We start from the raw sequence: 15857 nt of genomic DNA, 5'->3' as shown, positions 1-15857 counted from the left end.
AGAGCGAGCTGCATCCAGTCTATGAGCCGTATAACCATGTTCATCCATCTCTACAGCCTGATCGAGGAAGCCCACAGTCACTCAAGGACCACATGCAGACTCCACAAACAAAGGGGCCGGGTCAGGTCTGTGTCAAAGTCTTAAAGACACCATTCCCTGGCGGAGTTCACCGCAACTCAGAACTGATGAAACATCTTGGACTAATTGTGAAAAAAACAAAAAAAACAAACAAAAAAAAATGTGACATAGCGCAGCAGTTGTCTTTTATGTACGACCATGCGATATACAAAGTCATAATAATCACAGCAACGCAAACAATCAAATGTTTAAGTCAAATTAAATCTTGATTTGAGGAAGAAGGGGAGGAGCAAAGAAGGAAGGAAGAGCGTCTGCTCATGGATCAATGCATGGATTTATTTCTTTGTCCAACAGGGGGCGACCTCGCCTCACATAGTAGAGATTGTGAGAGACAGGGCACAGGGTTTTTTTTTTTTGGGAAACGACCCAATACTAGTTAATGAATGGCTGCTGAGTGATTGGTTTTTCATATAAAACTAATCTAATGTCAAATTGAAGGGAAAAGCATCAACATTTTAATTAACCTGCATTTAAAGGATTGACAACTCCCTGACTCTCCTGTTAGATTTGTTGGCAAATCACACTGTTTTGTTTGCCTTACAAACCCATGTAATTCCAAATGTTGCATTAATTGAATGTTTTGGGAGCTTGTGAATCTCAGTATTTGGACAGTTTCTCCTTTTCCTACAACTAACGCCTGTATCATTTTTACGAGTATATGGTGTTTGATCATGCCCAGCATATCTCAGCCTAGTTAGAGGAAGCTTCATTCTCCAGAATACCTGAAAACACTAGTGTGATTTATGTTGAATATGACATATATTTGAAAGTACAGTCCTAATATATTGTAGCAATGATCGTATTCTTGCAGGCGCCCCTACAACCTGCAGAAATATGAAAGTGTCTACATTTTAATTTAACATTAGACAAGGTCATTTGACTTCTGAACCAAATATAGCACTCCTGCCAGTGGAATCAGCATGACTACTGTGCATGCAACCTGATGTTATTTTGTCACGGGCCTGAATCACATTACCAGTTTTATAGGAGGTGTGAAAAATATATAAGATTGCTACACAGAATACTGTTCACAACCAACTTTTCCAATACAGCATGTCATGGTATACAACACGCTGTCACTTAAGACATATACTCATATGAAACCTGACAATCAGACAAATATCATGTTGGATTTTAATCACTGTGTTTTGTTGTGAACCAAAAGGATGCTCTTCAACAATCTGACCAGAATATTATGTGATATTATCTGATATTAGGATTGTACAGTCATTGTTATGGTGCAATTAACTGAATTATGCACAAAGCTAAGTTGACTCATCCGAAGCTATGGAAAAAAAAAAAAGAAATAACAGTATATATTAAGGAAAAACATATTTTATCCACGATATAAATCCCAAGTTGCTGGTGACCTTCCTGAGTCACTTAACCAAGAACAATGACAAGTAATTTCAATTTCTTTGACAGATCATTCAGAGCTACCCTTCATCTTTATCTTATTGCTATCTTTGTTAGCAGACTGCATACAGATATAAAATGCATGAAATGTCAAGAACAATTTGATAAATTCATTGAGCCTTCCCCCTGTGAACTAAAATCCTTCCACTGGGAATACCGCTGTTGTTAGAATCATTAAATAGCTGGTGTATTTTGCCTTCCTACTTTAGTGAATATAATATAGCCTGGTGTCTGACAATTTGAAATAAAACCTTGAAGGAATTTTAAGTCATCTCCTAGCAATTTACTTATATTCATATTTTCTAATGATTGCCACTGCAGCAGAGAATAATTTACTGAGTAACCACACGGACAAATGTTTCCAAACTTTTTCTCCAAAAATTTAATTGCAGAATTATTTACACTGGATGACCTCAGCAATGATCAAACTACTCAAAGAGGCAAAATCTTTCAATAGCTCAGCTAGGAAAGAACAGAGGAAAATGCATATGTTGTTGCAAACTACTAAAATCATACAAAAATAACCCAGTGATACGGTAACTTGCACTGAAATAACACACATTGAGAAATGCAAATGTGACTGACTTAAATAAATACATAACAAATGTACATCAGTGGGACAGTGTCGTCATTTTTGACAAAATAAATAAGCCTACATTCAGAATCAGTATTTCGCATGCCATCATATCAGCTTATAAAATAACAATAACAAAGTAAAAATGAAAACAAAACATGAGCAAGAGCAGAAAATAGTTATGTTTCAATGAAGCATATATTATATATTTATATATCTATATATATATTTCTTTACAAATAATGAATATTTGGAATTATATTCATCCTCACTATAGATATGATATACAAGAGATGAAAATAGTTTTAGCTAAACTACCTTTTTCATTTTATCTAGTAATTATAGAGTTGTTTCACATTCCAAGTTCAAGGAAGTGTTGTATCAGGCTATATCTCAGTGAGTCTGATGCTCTTTCCACGGCATGGTTACGAAAAAGTCCCCTTGAAATAGTTCACATCATGGGGTCTAGAGTCAAAAGCGGATAGACAGTCGTATACCAGAAGAGAGGCCACAGAATGTCAAGGTGTGGATTGAAATGATAGAAATATGTGACTGGAAATGGGAAAAGGGAGATGGCAGAAATGCCTTACTTACACAAAACTTGTAAAGGTTATGTGGCTGTGTGGAGTGATGCTTTTACAGTGTGCTGGATACGTTAAAAAGATGGCACTTGTAGTTAATTGCTGCCCTCATGACATTAAATGTGACATTGATGCAATTTTCTGCCCTCGGGAGGTTTTGGTGGGTGACCTGTTAAATTACCATAATCTATTAACTTAAAAAAAATCACTACAGTTACTTTCTGCCGAGTGAGGAGTCCTCCATCGCTCACAGTGTCACATGCACACCACACAAATGCACGTCAGCCGAAGGAATCCAATACAGAACGCACTAAAATAATCTTCAGCAAGAAAATACAAGATCATTTTGTCAAAAGGAGGCTTTTACAGCTGTCCATCTAAGACCTGTTCATACCTATTTGAAAAAAACGAGTCAAAGGGTAATGAAAAAGAAAAAAACCTCTCCTAGGTGGAAAATGATTTTCAGTGGGACAAACTTGACCTTACCATTACAGCAGATTTTGTTCATAGCTTAGAAAATGGCTTTGAGAGCGTTTCAGGAGTACCAAGATAATATTTTTTTCCTCCAGAAAGGAAACTGTTCTAAAACTAAATATGTGATTTCTGTAAGCCCAGTTCTTACTTCAAACTGTAGCTGTAAATTTACTGAAGACTGTGTCTCTATTGCACAAATCCTTCTCAACATTTTTCTCCCTCGTGACTTCTGGCACTGATCTTACTTTGCTATTTGAAATGGTTTGTTCATGGTCTAACGAGAAAAACGGTCTCATTTAAATTATGCGAATACCTCTTGGAGGAGCAAGAGATATGCTTTAAACTAAACCAGGGTGGTGGATACACTTAATTTTTTTTTTTTCAAGGCCGTGATCAATTTGCATATGAGAGAAACACCTCTGTTGTTTCAATCACAGCTGTCAGTGAAACCAGCCCAGCAGAGATTGATAGAACCAAATTTTTATAGTGCTGATGCTTAAGTTCTGCACTGTAAGCCAATATTCAGCAATACATTTATCAACACAAGCTTTGAAGGGCCCTGGAGGCTGTTTGCTTGATCTCACCAAGGACCCGGAATCTTACATAAGCTGCTTTGCTTAGTCAAAGGCAGGCTGAAAAATACCCAGCACAGAGCCCGGCGATCCACACAGAACAGCCTTCCAGCTACACAACAGCATACAACACCAGCAGTTTGGGGCTCAGTGCGGCGCTCTCGTCTCCTCTAAGCCGGCATATGTCAGGCCGGGTCTGTCTCTCCCCCGTCTGCCTGCCACTGTGGCAACAGCAGGGGAACGTCTCTGCTCTGCCAACTGCCTGGCATCACACACCCAGACGCTTTCCAGAAACCCACTGTCATACTGTTTATGGTCCCTGCCTCTGCAATGAAAGAAACAGAAGAATTATAGATGAGTGTGTTTTTAAGAAAATGTGTAATCTTACACTCAGCTGCGGGCTGTTAAACGCCCAAACTGCAACTTAAGTATGGCACAACATGTCTTAGACACTGTCCCTACAGCTGACTTTGGTTTCTTGGCAATTTGTTGGACTAAAATATACTCTTTAGCTCTCTGAGCTGTGCTACAAGAATTCATGATAACTAAACAATGAATAATGCATTCTGATACTGTAAAAGGTACACTGGAAACAAATTGGAGAAAACACATATACATTTGGAGTCATGATGGATTCAGAGCTGTTTTATGCCTTTGTGTACTTAAGTTGTCCAAAGATGCATCTGGTTAAATTATGTGTAGCACAAAAAAGTAAATTATATGCTATGGTATTGAAAATATATTTAAGCAGAATGCCAATGACACAGGGACAATGTGTATCTGTGAGCGTGTCTATGTGTGTGAGACAGAGATGCAGGTCAGGCCACAGTTGGGTAGTAATAGGGAAATCAAACTGACTCAGACGCAAACTGACCCCAGATTCACCCTCTATTTTTCTGAATATGTCAGCAATGCATCACGAAAACATCTCACTCACACACACACACACACACACACAGCAACAAATGCACACAAAAAATATTCAAATTCATGGAAATGTACTTTTGTTGTTAATGCTCTGTGATAATTCTCCCTGGTTCTACCTTTAAAGAAGCCAGGCACACTGGCACAATTAATCAACAAGAAATTCCTTAGTCATAAAAATAGATTTTCAAGTGATGTTCTGATCAGCTGATAGCACATTGTGTTGCATTGATTGTTTATCTAGTACTGTATTGATTAAATAAAAAGCAGCACCATTTAGTTGATTGATTATCAAGTTTTTACCAACAGACTTCAGTCTTTAGGTCAGCGATTTGAATTAAACTAATAAAGATCAGCACAATTTCAGCTTTTGCTCAAGATGAGCTTAATTGAAGATTAATTTACTTGTAGCCACCTGGAGGTGAACTCTGTGACTACTAGAGACTCTTCTCCAAGGCCCCATAATGTTATTGTTGGTTTTCCACTTCTACGTCATGTATCAGGAAATGAGTTGCACCAGCTATTTGTAAATACATTACAGAATCATTGAGTAGTTTCAAACTAGTGATTTACTATATCAGGTTGCACTGCAAAAACTTTAAAAAATGTCTTAGCTAGTCAAGCCTTTAGTACTGTTTAAATCAGTTGCTCGGAAACATAAGCAGCATGGTACATTCAAAAGCTCTGAACTATGTAAAAAGGAAGTCACTGCAGCATCACAAACTGTAATGCAATGTCTTAAATTAGGATTAGTAGGAGGGCAAGACAAATATTCAGTTTATATGCCAATACTCTCTTTTATTTATATATGCATATGGGTTTCATATTTAGTACTATTAATTCAGTTTAGAATGACTCCAATAATGTTCGCCTAACCGACAGAGTTAGCTAAATGTTTTGTAATTTAAGGTATGCCGTGTTATTTTCATGAAATTTAATTTAAAGCTTTACCAGTTTGCATTATTTAAACTTTTGAAGCATTTTATCCAGTGTCAGGTCAGACTCTTTAACTCTTCAAAAAAAAGGTGACATATAGCAAGCTAACGCCAGTTTGTCAGCTGGTGAAGTTAGCTATGTTGCAGTTCCACCTGGCAGTGAGTAGGTGTAATTATATATAGTGTAACAACTTATCTCTACATATGAATTTGTTTTTGTAGTGCAACTCACTTTATGTGGAGATCCCCAGTTAGTAAAGTCAAACACTAATTTTAGAACTAGGCTAAGTTTGAGTTCACAAAGAGCTGGTGCAACCAGCCTCTTGAGTGCATCTCAGCATTGCAATGGTAATCAAAGGCAAATAATAATATCTACCTAACTACATCATGTTGTAACAAAGTATCACCCACAGGTCTGCAGAGCCACAGACAAATAATACCCTATTCCTCATGTATTTCCTTTCAATGGGAGACTTGCAGAGTTTTAGTTATTTGGGACTTGCTTCCCTCTGGAATGCCTTTGCCCCAATTTCTTTTTATTACTCCTCGGTGTTTCCTGGAGGGAGTCAGTGCACTTATGATACTGCTTAGGTAGACTTTCAGCAACACAGAACTTTTCAAGAAATATGAAAATTACAAAGCTCTTTCTTTGATTAAAAAGAACTATTATGCAGAGATTTTGTTTATGTTTTGGAGGATTTTTCTATCACTCCTCATTAACTGTGGCTTGGAGTGCTAATTGGAAGGGCCTGAGAGAAGTATATTAGATGAAAACACAGCAGTTTGGTTTCATCTGTGTATGTGTGTGTGTGTGTGTGTGTGTGTGTGTCTGTGTGTGTGTGCTAGCAAACCACTGTATGTGTGAAACTAATTCAGATTTGTCAAAAAAAAAAAACAACAACAAAATAAAAACAGAGGGCAGGCAAGCAGTGGATATGTGGGAAAAAAATAGACACAATGAATATTCTTCCCACTCACAATTCAAAAATACAACAGTACTATTGTGAACTTGGGTATGTACATTTCCCTTGGAAATAGAGACAATTGTAATAAGTGCATAAGTGCATTTGCCTACACATTTTGATCTAAGGAGTTACACAAACCTTCATAGTTTTTTTTCTACTGCATTGACATAATGAAAATGTTGGCACAAGACTTACATGATTTCCGCTTCAAGTAAATGTCAATATTTGAAAGTTGGCAACAGGAACATGAGATATACAGGACAGTTGATTGAAATGTGCATGTTAATGAGCTGACAGATGTCAATCTTCCACCAATCCAGACCATGAAAAATGTTTGACTACAACCAGATTGGGTAGAAAGCTGCATTTTTCAACACTGACCAGTCCAGAGCTTATAAGGGCTGCCTGAATAACCTTGAATGGGTGATCAGTGCCACATGCACATAGTTGAGGTATTTCAAGCATTGGCACTTTTCAAAGTTTTGAACTTAGAACAATTTTGTGATATTTATCTTGTAATTAACATTTATTCCAAAAATAACAGAGAAAAAACAATGTAACCTTAAATTATTTGAAAATACTAAAGGTTTACTAACTTTGACCATTTTTGAACATCTTGAAATAAATATAATTTCTCTCATTTACTCTTTTAGCTCAAAGGCCTGGTTGCTGGTAGGTTTTCAAAGCTGCACTTTTTAAATGGCACTTTGCAAATGCTGAAAAACTACAGATGTACCCATCCAGGACAATGGATGAGAGAGCTTGTAGGCTGGGTATCGTGATCACCAGCAAACCAAGGAGAAACCCAACCAACCCATGTCAGACATACATTTCTGCTAACACTTATTCTGGCAATGGGAGAAGAGGCTTGGCACATCCTACAGACCGATGGCGATGGGCACTGAGGATGGCTATCGAGATCAGACAACAGATGGATAAAGGAAGAGTAAAGAGATTAGCAGTCTAGAAAAAAGGCTAGTTTTAAAGTTGTTTGAACGTGGGAGCAGGGAGACATGTTTGCCCCTGACCCTATCTCCTCAAAGTCTAGTCTGAGCCTCAGGAATATAGATCTCAATGCTGTCCGCTCGCTCCGAGGCTGAGTTCTGCCGGAAGGAGGCTGCCCGCTTGGCCGCCATCAGCCGCCGACGGGCCTCCTGTCGGTGTCTGTCTGGGAGGTCCAAGGATTTCTCCCTTGTCACCGCACTCCTCTGTCGAACTGTCTTCTTTGGTACAGGAGCTGGTGGCTTTAAGAAGAGAGAAGAATAATTATGAAGTGGTTGTACGGCTCTTGAGAGAAGGCTGCTGAAATGTGTGTTGTTTTTTTTTTTTTAAGTTAAGGCCTTCCCCAACATGGTTCATGTTTTCTTTGGACCCTCAACTTAAATAGAAAACTGAAACACTCTTTTTCAAAATATAATATATAAAACATAAATGTAAAATGAAAATATAAAATATAAATTGGCCAATTAAACGTGCATAGAGAATTTAGAATAGTGTGTACCTATTTACACCTTAATATGTTAAGTATGATAACAGTTTTCATCCCATATAACCATTAAAGTGTATATTAGATGAGACCCTCCTCTGCTTTCTCCAAAAATTAGGCAACCTTACAAAAATAATGTTTTTTCTAGTCATTTTCAGCCCCTAAATAAAATATTCCATCATATGAAAAAAGAATCAAGCTTCTGACTATTTCTTACATTAATATGTTTTTAATGCTTCCACAGAATAGCACAGAATCAGTTCCAGTCTATGAAGTTTTGTCAGAATCATTATACAATATACATGCAACTGACAAAGCAGTAACATCTTGCGGCAGCCTGGGCTCGGGGCTCACACTGCCAGGAAGACTTCTCACCTTCTTCTCTGGGCTGTCAACAGGTCTCCAGTTGTTGTTCTTGATCTGCTGCAGCTGGTCAAACTTCATGGTGACGTCGTCGATGGAGAGCTGTAGCAGGTCCCAGAACCCAGCCAGGTCCTGAGAGGTGGGCCGCGGCATGGCGCTGGGGTCCTGCATGAGATGCAGGTAAGAGGAGTTACAATAAAGATGGTATCAATGTCTGTGGTGACATTAAATAATGAGACAGATAGTTGGTTCAGTGTCTGTAGTTCAGATAACAAACGCAAGTATGCAATCAGCAATGGGTATCCTTGCACACATAGAAACATGAGCAGTGGTGGAAAGTAACAGTACATTTACTAGGCCTGTACTCAAGTACTGTTTTCAGGTACTTGTACTTCAGTATATCCATTTTATGCTACTTAATATGTAGAGTCCACTACATTTCAGGGGGAAATATTGTACTTTCTGCTCTACTACATATGACAGCTTTGGGTACTAGTTACCTTTAAGATAAAGATTTTACTCAATGGAAAATACTACAAGCTTTTGAAATAAAACACGAGATCAAACCAGTTGTTTCCAACCTTTTTAGCGTCTGACAACATACAAAAAGCAGTGTGCAGCCGGTTTGTAGTTTTTATTGACTTTTCCCTCTAAACCTTTTGTATAGTTTTTTTACAATAAATGTTTAAATGATCCAATATCTCACCAAAAAAACAAAAATCTGATCCAAAAACTGAACACAGATTTGTGTATGATAAACAGTTTGTTTTTTCGTCCTTCCTCTCCCATTGATCATCTCATGGCCTCTCAGATTTATCTGGTGTCCCTGTATATAAAGCTGTATATAAATGAACTCCAACAAGCTGCAGTGGCTACAACAGTGAAATGCTCCGTACACACTAATGCTTCAGTATTAATCATCTAATGATGTCATATATAATAATATATCAGACCAAAACAGTACTTTTACTTGTACTTTAGTTTTTTTGCTCTACTTCAGTGGGGTTTTTCATGCAGGACTCTAACTTGTAATGGAGTATTTCTACTTTGCTGTATTGGTACTTTTACATAAGTAAAGGATCTGAATACTTCTGCCACCTCTGCACATGAGTATATGGACACAAAACAGTCATGATCATCGTGGCTACTGCACTTCAGCTTAGAGCCACTAGATGTCCTTATCAGACTCAAAACAGGCATGGACACCACTTTTGGGGCTTTTGGTTGAGATGAGGTATAAAAACTTGTGATGGAGCCCAATCCTGTCATATTTCCATGCATGAGCTCAGAATTAATAAACTGCCTTTGTCAGTTGGGTCCTATTCATCACTTGACTCCTGAAATGAAATGAAACATCAGATTGAAGAGCGCCTCATTGTGTCTGGCTTTAATGAGTAACAAGACTCTGTGCTAACACTTTTTATTGAGGTAATAAGGGGAAGTCCAAATCTTTGTTCACTTCTTCTCGGTTGGTCTACAAAAAGACACTGTCGTTGGTCTGATCTACGGAACAAAAATGGTGTGAAAGAGACAGTTTTCTTAACAATGGTCTAATCATACAAGGAGCTCCCTACACACTGCACTATGTAATTTATTCAGAACCTTTTCACAAGGTGCTAATGATACAAAGGTCATGAGTTTGCTTTATGTATGAACTATGGACATTTAAGAGGCAATGTTGTGTACATGAAATTTTTCACTGCGACTAAAGAAACCGAGCACTCATAAAAGTGTGTATAATAAAGATGTTCAAGTGATCCAATCAACCTCGTGTGCCAGTTTGGTTTTTCGTTTCCCTCAGTCGGTTTCAAGCCAGCAGAATCTGCAACTTACTCAGTGTCAGATCCCGGATTCCAGAAAACATGGATCTGCTTCAAACCAAACATCCAAGATGGGACATGTCAACTCCATGATTCAAGCAACATTCCCAAAGTCACACCCTGAACCCTGTGAGGGATGCTGCTGTCTGATGGTCCAACAGACGTGCAGTATGATGGCAGTGCCTGGAACTGTCGAAATTATAGCCATGGCAAAGTTATTTATTTATTTATTTTTCTTGCTTTGTTTCCATTGGTTTATTTCTCCTTTTCAATGCAGCATTATATCCTGCTATAGTAGCCTTATCAACCACTCAAAGCGCTTTTACAATGGAAGCCACATTCTCCCATTCAATTTTTGTGTTTTCCTACACATATAATAGCTCTTTTCTATCACACACGCACATTCACAACCTGATGATACATCGGGGGCAATTTGGGGTTCAGTACCTTGCCCGAGGACAATTTGAAATATTACTAAAGGAGCTGGGAATCAAATCACCAATCTTCCGATGCGTGAGCGACCTGCTCTACCTCCTGAGCCTTAAAATATACATTAAAGAGATGCTTGCAAAATGTTATCTGACTTTGACTTTAAACAATAATGATCCCCCAGAAGCTGAATGTTAAGGCATCACAGAGGTGAGCCCAAAATATGAATTAAAACAGACCTTTCATTCAGCTCTCTTTAGATACATTTATCAGATAAGTTAAGACGCATTATGCTTTGCGAAATTAAACTGTGTCAGTGGTTTTTTAAGTTTCCAGTAATCTTATTTTACTTTCCTGTGATATTTATAATGTCAAATGGCATGACTAATATACTCTAAGTCTGCATATTCTCATCGAGAGTCATAGTCTTACTTTCATATTTGTATAACTTTAAAAGATCAGAATAACTTTTTTGTGCAGAAAAAGAATAAAAAGAAAAAAAAAAAACCTAGATTTAAAATATCATGGTATCCATCATGTCAGGTAAGCCGGCAACACGTTTCTGCTATCTGTAGTACCGTGGGACTGCCTCAGCACTTCATCAGCTTTATTCTGACCCCTGAACTTGTGATGTTCTCCAAACTGTCTCGGAAGTCTTGCAGCTTCAAATATCCAGAGCTGACAGATTTAGGAGGAGTCAGAGTAAATTTTAAGCCCTGGCTGTGTCAGTGTGTGCTTTTAATCCTGGAGCTCCTCCCAGAGAAAAGCTCCACGCAAACTGTTCGTCTCTTTTTAGAGCATTTTTAAGCTTTATGAAATTGATCCATGAGGTAGAGAGAAGCAGGCTGATAAACCGCAATTAGATGTCTTTTCAAGCTGCTAATTCGAGAGCATTTATTTCACAAATGAAGCCACAATGTGCAGTGAATATTGTTGTTTATGCATTTGTCATGTGGAGAAATGTTGCAGCTGTTTGTAATGAAGAAATTGCTGAGTAACCTTGCATAATACTGTCTCCTTCAGGGGATGAAAAGCACTTGACATGGTCTAAAAGGTTGGTTCACTGTATCTAATCCCCGTGCAATTCCCATTCCCCCCTGAACGAGCAGTTTCTGCTGCACATTGCAAAAACAGCATCACTCTCTCTCATTACTCCACACCAACTTCATTTGAAATATTGGGTACTTGGCTCAGATCAATAAAAGCAGTTGTGAACAGAGCAAAGAAAAATGTGAGGCAGAAATCCCTGACCCCGTGTGTGTTCCTGATCTCCTGTATGAGCGACAGAGCGTCTGGATATTCAGGTCTTTATAAACCCAGGTTTGGCTCAGCCCTCAGTTCTTCTCTTCTCTTCTCAGGATCGAGCTGCATCACCAAGAACATGTCCGTCTACGCTTGTGTATTGTTCATGTCAAAACATTCAGGTCACAATGCACTATTTAGCTACCGATTCTCAGTGTTATAGCTTTCCACACTCAGTGTCAGCGAAAGCATTAAATATGTATGAAAAGTTGGAGGACTGAGGTTGTGATGACACATAAAGGAGTATGGAGCTGTTTCTAAAGGCAAAGTTAAGTTCATTGCGCAGCCAATGTTTTTTTTTGTCTTGTTTGTTTTGTGCACTCTACTAATTTAATTCCTCTTCCTCACTTAAAATTCAAATGGGATGTTTTCTGATTTATGCGTTCAGAAGACAGTTGAATGGAGTGACATTATTTAAATTCTGACCTGGACCTTATGAGTGGACTAAAAAAATTGGATGTGACCTACATGTGACTTGTAATGCTGAGTTTGTCTGAGTTGCTATGAAACTAAAATCAGATTTTTCTTCTAAAACTGAGACATTATTTATACATTCACAGATAGACAAAATAGATCATATAGTTTTATACTTCTTTTCTTTTTGTTTTATGCTTTGCCATTTACGGATAAACATTCGCCAAAGATTTACTGTCCATCGTTTTCAATGATGGTGTGATAGTACAGCTTTATTTCTGTTGTCACTTTTGTTCTTAATGAGATACATAAAACCTCATCTGATAGTATTTAAAAAAAGAAATTCACAAATTTTCTGTAATCATGTTAGACAGTTGATGTAGTAATTATGACCACACCATAACCTGGCTAAGCTAGAGATAGCATGAAGGTCAAGGAAAAAAAAAGGAATGCTGTCATATTTAAGAAAATTTAGGGGAAGTTTGGAGGACAATTCATTTGCAAAGATGTAGTATGTGTGCGTGTGTGCGTGTGTGTGTGTGTGTGTGTGTGTGTGTGTGTGTGTGTGTGTGTGTGTGTGCGCGTGTGTGTGTGAACACTCACATAGTGTCTCTCTTTGATAGGTTTCTTACCAGGTTTTGCTGACACAGCCAGTAGAATTGCTGAAATTTCTGAGACATGAGCAGCTGAGCACTTCCCACCGCACTTCGGATCTTGCCTAGGACTGAAACGCACACAGCATATCAAATACTGTACAACCCACACAGTGCCATTCGTACAGAACAGTACCTAAAAAAAAACCCAAAAAACTAAAATCAGTAATATATGAAGCTTTCAGCAGACCACTCACTTTCCTCTGACAAATCATTCTCTTCAGCCTCTGCCTCCATCTCTTTGCACCAGCCCTCCATCCTCTTGGTCTCTGTGTGGAGCAGTTGCATGAACCAGCTACCATCCCTCCGCAGGGAGGGCGACGCCCTGCCCGACTCGCCTGATGAGACCGCACTCTCCCGTGGGGAGGGAGGTTCCAGCTGCCAGGTGGTCTCGCTGGTTGTCTCCCTTGGGCTGGGGGGTTCAGCAGGGGTACGGTAATCCTCACGGTAGCTGAAGAGCCCCTGGGTGCGTACGGTTCGCACCGCCCCATACTGTGTAGGCGTGCTGGGCTCTGAGTGTCGCTGGAAGCCCCCACCAAACTGCAGGCCTTTGTCCTCCATGGTAGGGAAGCCCTCCAACTCCATGTCAGCCTGCACAGCTGCTGTCACACTGTTGGAGCGTTTGAACCTGCCCTGTCTGCAGAGATGCACACACACAGCCCAAAATGCACAATAATGGCAGTGATAATGGGGCTATTGTTTGTAAAAGTGAATGAAAAACATCAAAGATTGTAAGATCAAAATCATTATCTCACCCTTTCTTGTCATCTTCTACCTGGATCCCAACAGAGTGGTACTCCCGTGAGCCCCTGCTTTCAGATTCAGAGTCTGTGGCTGCTTCCACCTAATAGGAAGAAATGATACAAATCAACAGTGCTTCTCATTATGTGAGCGACCAGTCCCCACTGTTACTGGGTTTATTGGTTTGGGACTGGACAGAGCACCTTAACTGTACAGCGCCTGTCAGAAAGTAAACACTTTATGATTAATGGAGGCTGTAAAGGTAACAAGACTGAAGAGGTTTACTGCAGAGGAGTTTAGGCTTCTATAGAAACTAATATGAAAAATTAAGGAGGATGCGCTGTATGTTACAGTGCACACTATACAATGAGTAAAAATGTTTAATTTAGTTATAAATAATTAAAATTATAATGTTTAAATTTCAGTATTTTCATTTTTCTGCTTATTAAGCCGTTGCTATGCTACAGTGCTGAGTTTACATGAGTATTAGCACCACATATGTGCAATGTTATAATTCTCAATTCAAGTCATATGATATGCCATGTCCGAAATACAAGATGCAAAAAAATTACTTTAGAAAGTATTTCTGGTTCTAAAATTTAAAAAAAATAAAAAATCAATTGATTTTAAATTTCTAATTAAATTAAAAAAACTGTTATGCTGGTCTACATGGGTTTAAAGTTGCACTATTCAATATTTTTATGTGAGCAATGGGTCAGATAACTATGCGCAACATGAAAATATTATAGTAGTATTGTTTCTGAATGCAGGCAGTGTTTTTAGAGATAAAGCTCTGTTAAAGCCACTGTGGGCTATCAGCCCAGCTCCAAACAACTGACAGATAAAGTTAGAAACTAACTGGGAAGCACTGATGTTCGTTTAGTGGCTAAAGAGTCAGATATTTCTCTCAGAAGTTGTTTTATACCCAAACAAACCTAAAAGAAGAGCAAAGATTTCTATTCCTGAGATAGCCAGAAACATCACTTCAAATGAGTGCTAATGTTGCTAATAAGCCAATGCTGTGTTTGCATCATGTTGTACTGCCCCAAAAACCTACAACAAAAGAATCCACTGAAAAGCTGCTCAATACTTTAAATGAGGTGTTATAGATTGGACAAGTATTCATGGCTGTGTGACCATACTTACACAATGACAGATAGGCCGACATTAGTGGATATTATGGGATGGGAAGGAAGAGTGACTGATGGTGATCCTCCCTGCTGCTGTATGGCTGAGATCCTGATCCAGGGACTCTTTATCGCTGCCTGCTCCACTCCCTGGAGCCCCACAGTTTACTGGCTTTATGGAGACCCTGTCAGTGCTCACCATTTCTGCTGTGCTTTTCTATCTGTCACTTTTTCCTTGTTTCTTCATTCGCTCATCTCTTTCTTTTTAATTTCTTTGCTTGCACTTCTCTCTTTGTCTAGGGTTCACAATTTCCTGCTGGCTTACTGTCACAATCTTTTTCTTTCTTTGGCGTCTTAAGCCTCCCTTGGTTTTATTTTTGTCATATCAGTCTTTCTTCTTTAGTGCCCACTGAGCCCTTTTTCATTGTGACTATCAGAAATGGTCGCACATCAAAAGTTTGATAGTACAGAGCGGCTGATGTGGTTGCTGGTAGGAAGCAATGTGCCATTTCTTTCCTCTAGAATGCAGCTCTCCAGAATTCACTTTTTCTACAATATCTATCTTTTGATTAGCAAGTTTTTTGTAACATGGAGTGCAATAAAAAGAAATCAGTTTGCTGCCTGCCTTTGCCACCAGAATGATTGCAGGGGCCATCTAAAAATGTTCATATGAAGCCTTTACAGCATCTGACATTCATAAATCTTCAGCGAAAGTTTACCACGGGTTCAAAATAGGGTGGGATTGCGTTGTTGTTGTGGAGTGGTCAGTATTAAAGCTGGGGAGTGACATTTTTGGAGAGCCATTTTGTATTCTGTCAAGCCGTTTGGGAGAAGCTGTTAGCGGGAAGGAAATGAGCGTGGAGCAGCTCGCCGAGGTGACCTCCATTACTTTGTGTTAGAAGCAGAGCAAAGTCCACCTCATGAAGAGAGAATGAGTTTCATG

At 38.8% G+C, this 15857-nt stretch overlaps 1 protein-coding gene across 1 annotated transcript in view; it reads right to left on the bottom strand.

Annotated features, from left to right (window-relative positions):
* Positions 1-1918: 1918 nt before the first annotated feature.
* Positions 1919-15857, bottom strand: part of dlgap2a (discs, large (Drosophila) homolog-associated protein 2a) — a 158628-nt gene continuing 144689 nt past the window's right edge. The window contains exons 11-15 of the mRNA XM_071497933.1: positions 13802-13890; positions 13244-13683; positions 13026-13117; positions 8441-8593; positions 1919-7823 (exon numbers count right to left, since the gene is read on the bottom strand). Of these exons, the coding sequence (XP_071354034.1) occupies positions 7617-7823; positions 8441-8593; positions 13026-13117; positions 13244-13683; positions 13802-13890 (981 nt within the window). The 3' untranslated portion in view covers positions 1919-7616. The remainder of the gene's footprint in view (positions 7824-8440; positions 8594-13025; positions 13118-13243; positions 13684-13801; positions 13891-15857) is intronic.

The sequence above is a fragment of the Trachinotus anak genome, unplaced genomic scaffold (genome assembly GCF_046630095.1).
Source record: "Trachinotus anak isolate AG129_WGS33_773 ecotype Australia unplaced genomic scaffold, CSIRO_AGI_Tana_v1 ptg000015l, whole genome shotgun sequence".
In the NCBI taxonomy this organism is placed as follows: domain Eukaryota; kingdom Metazoa; phylum Chordata; class Actinopteri; order Carangiformes; family Carangidae; genus Trachinotus; species Trachinotus anak.
This window is presented reverse-complemented; position numbering and strand designations above follow the sequence as displayed.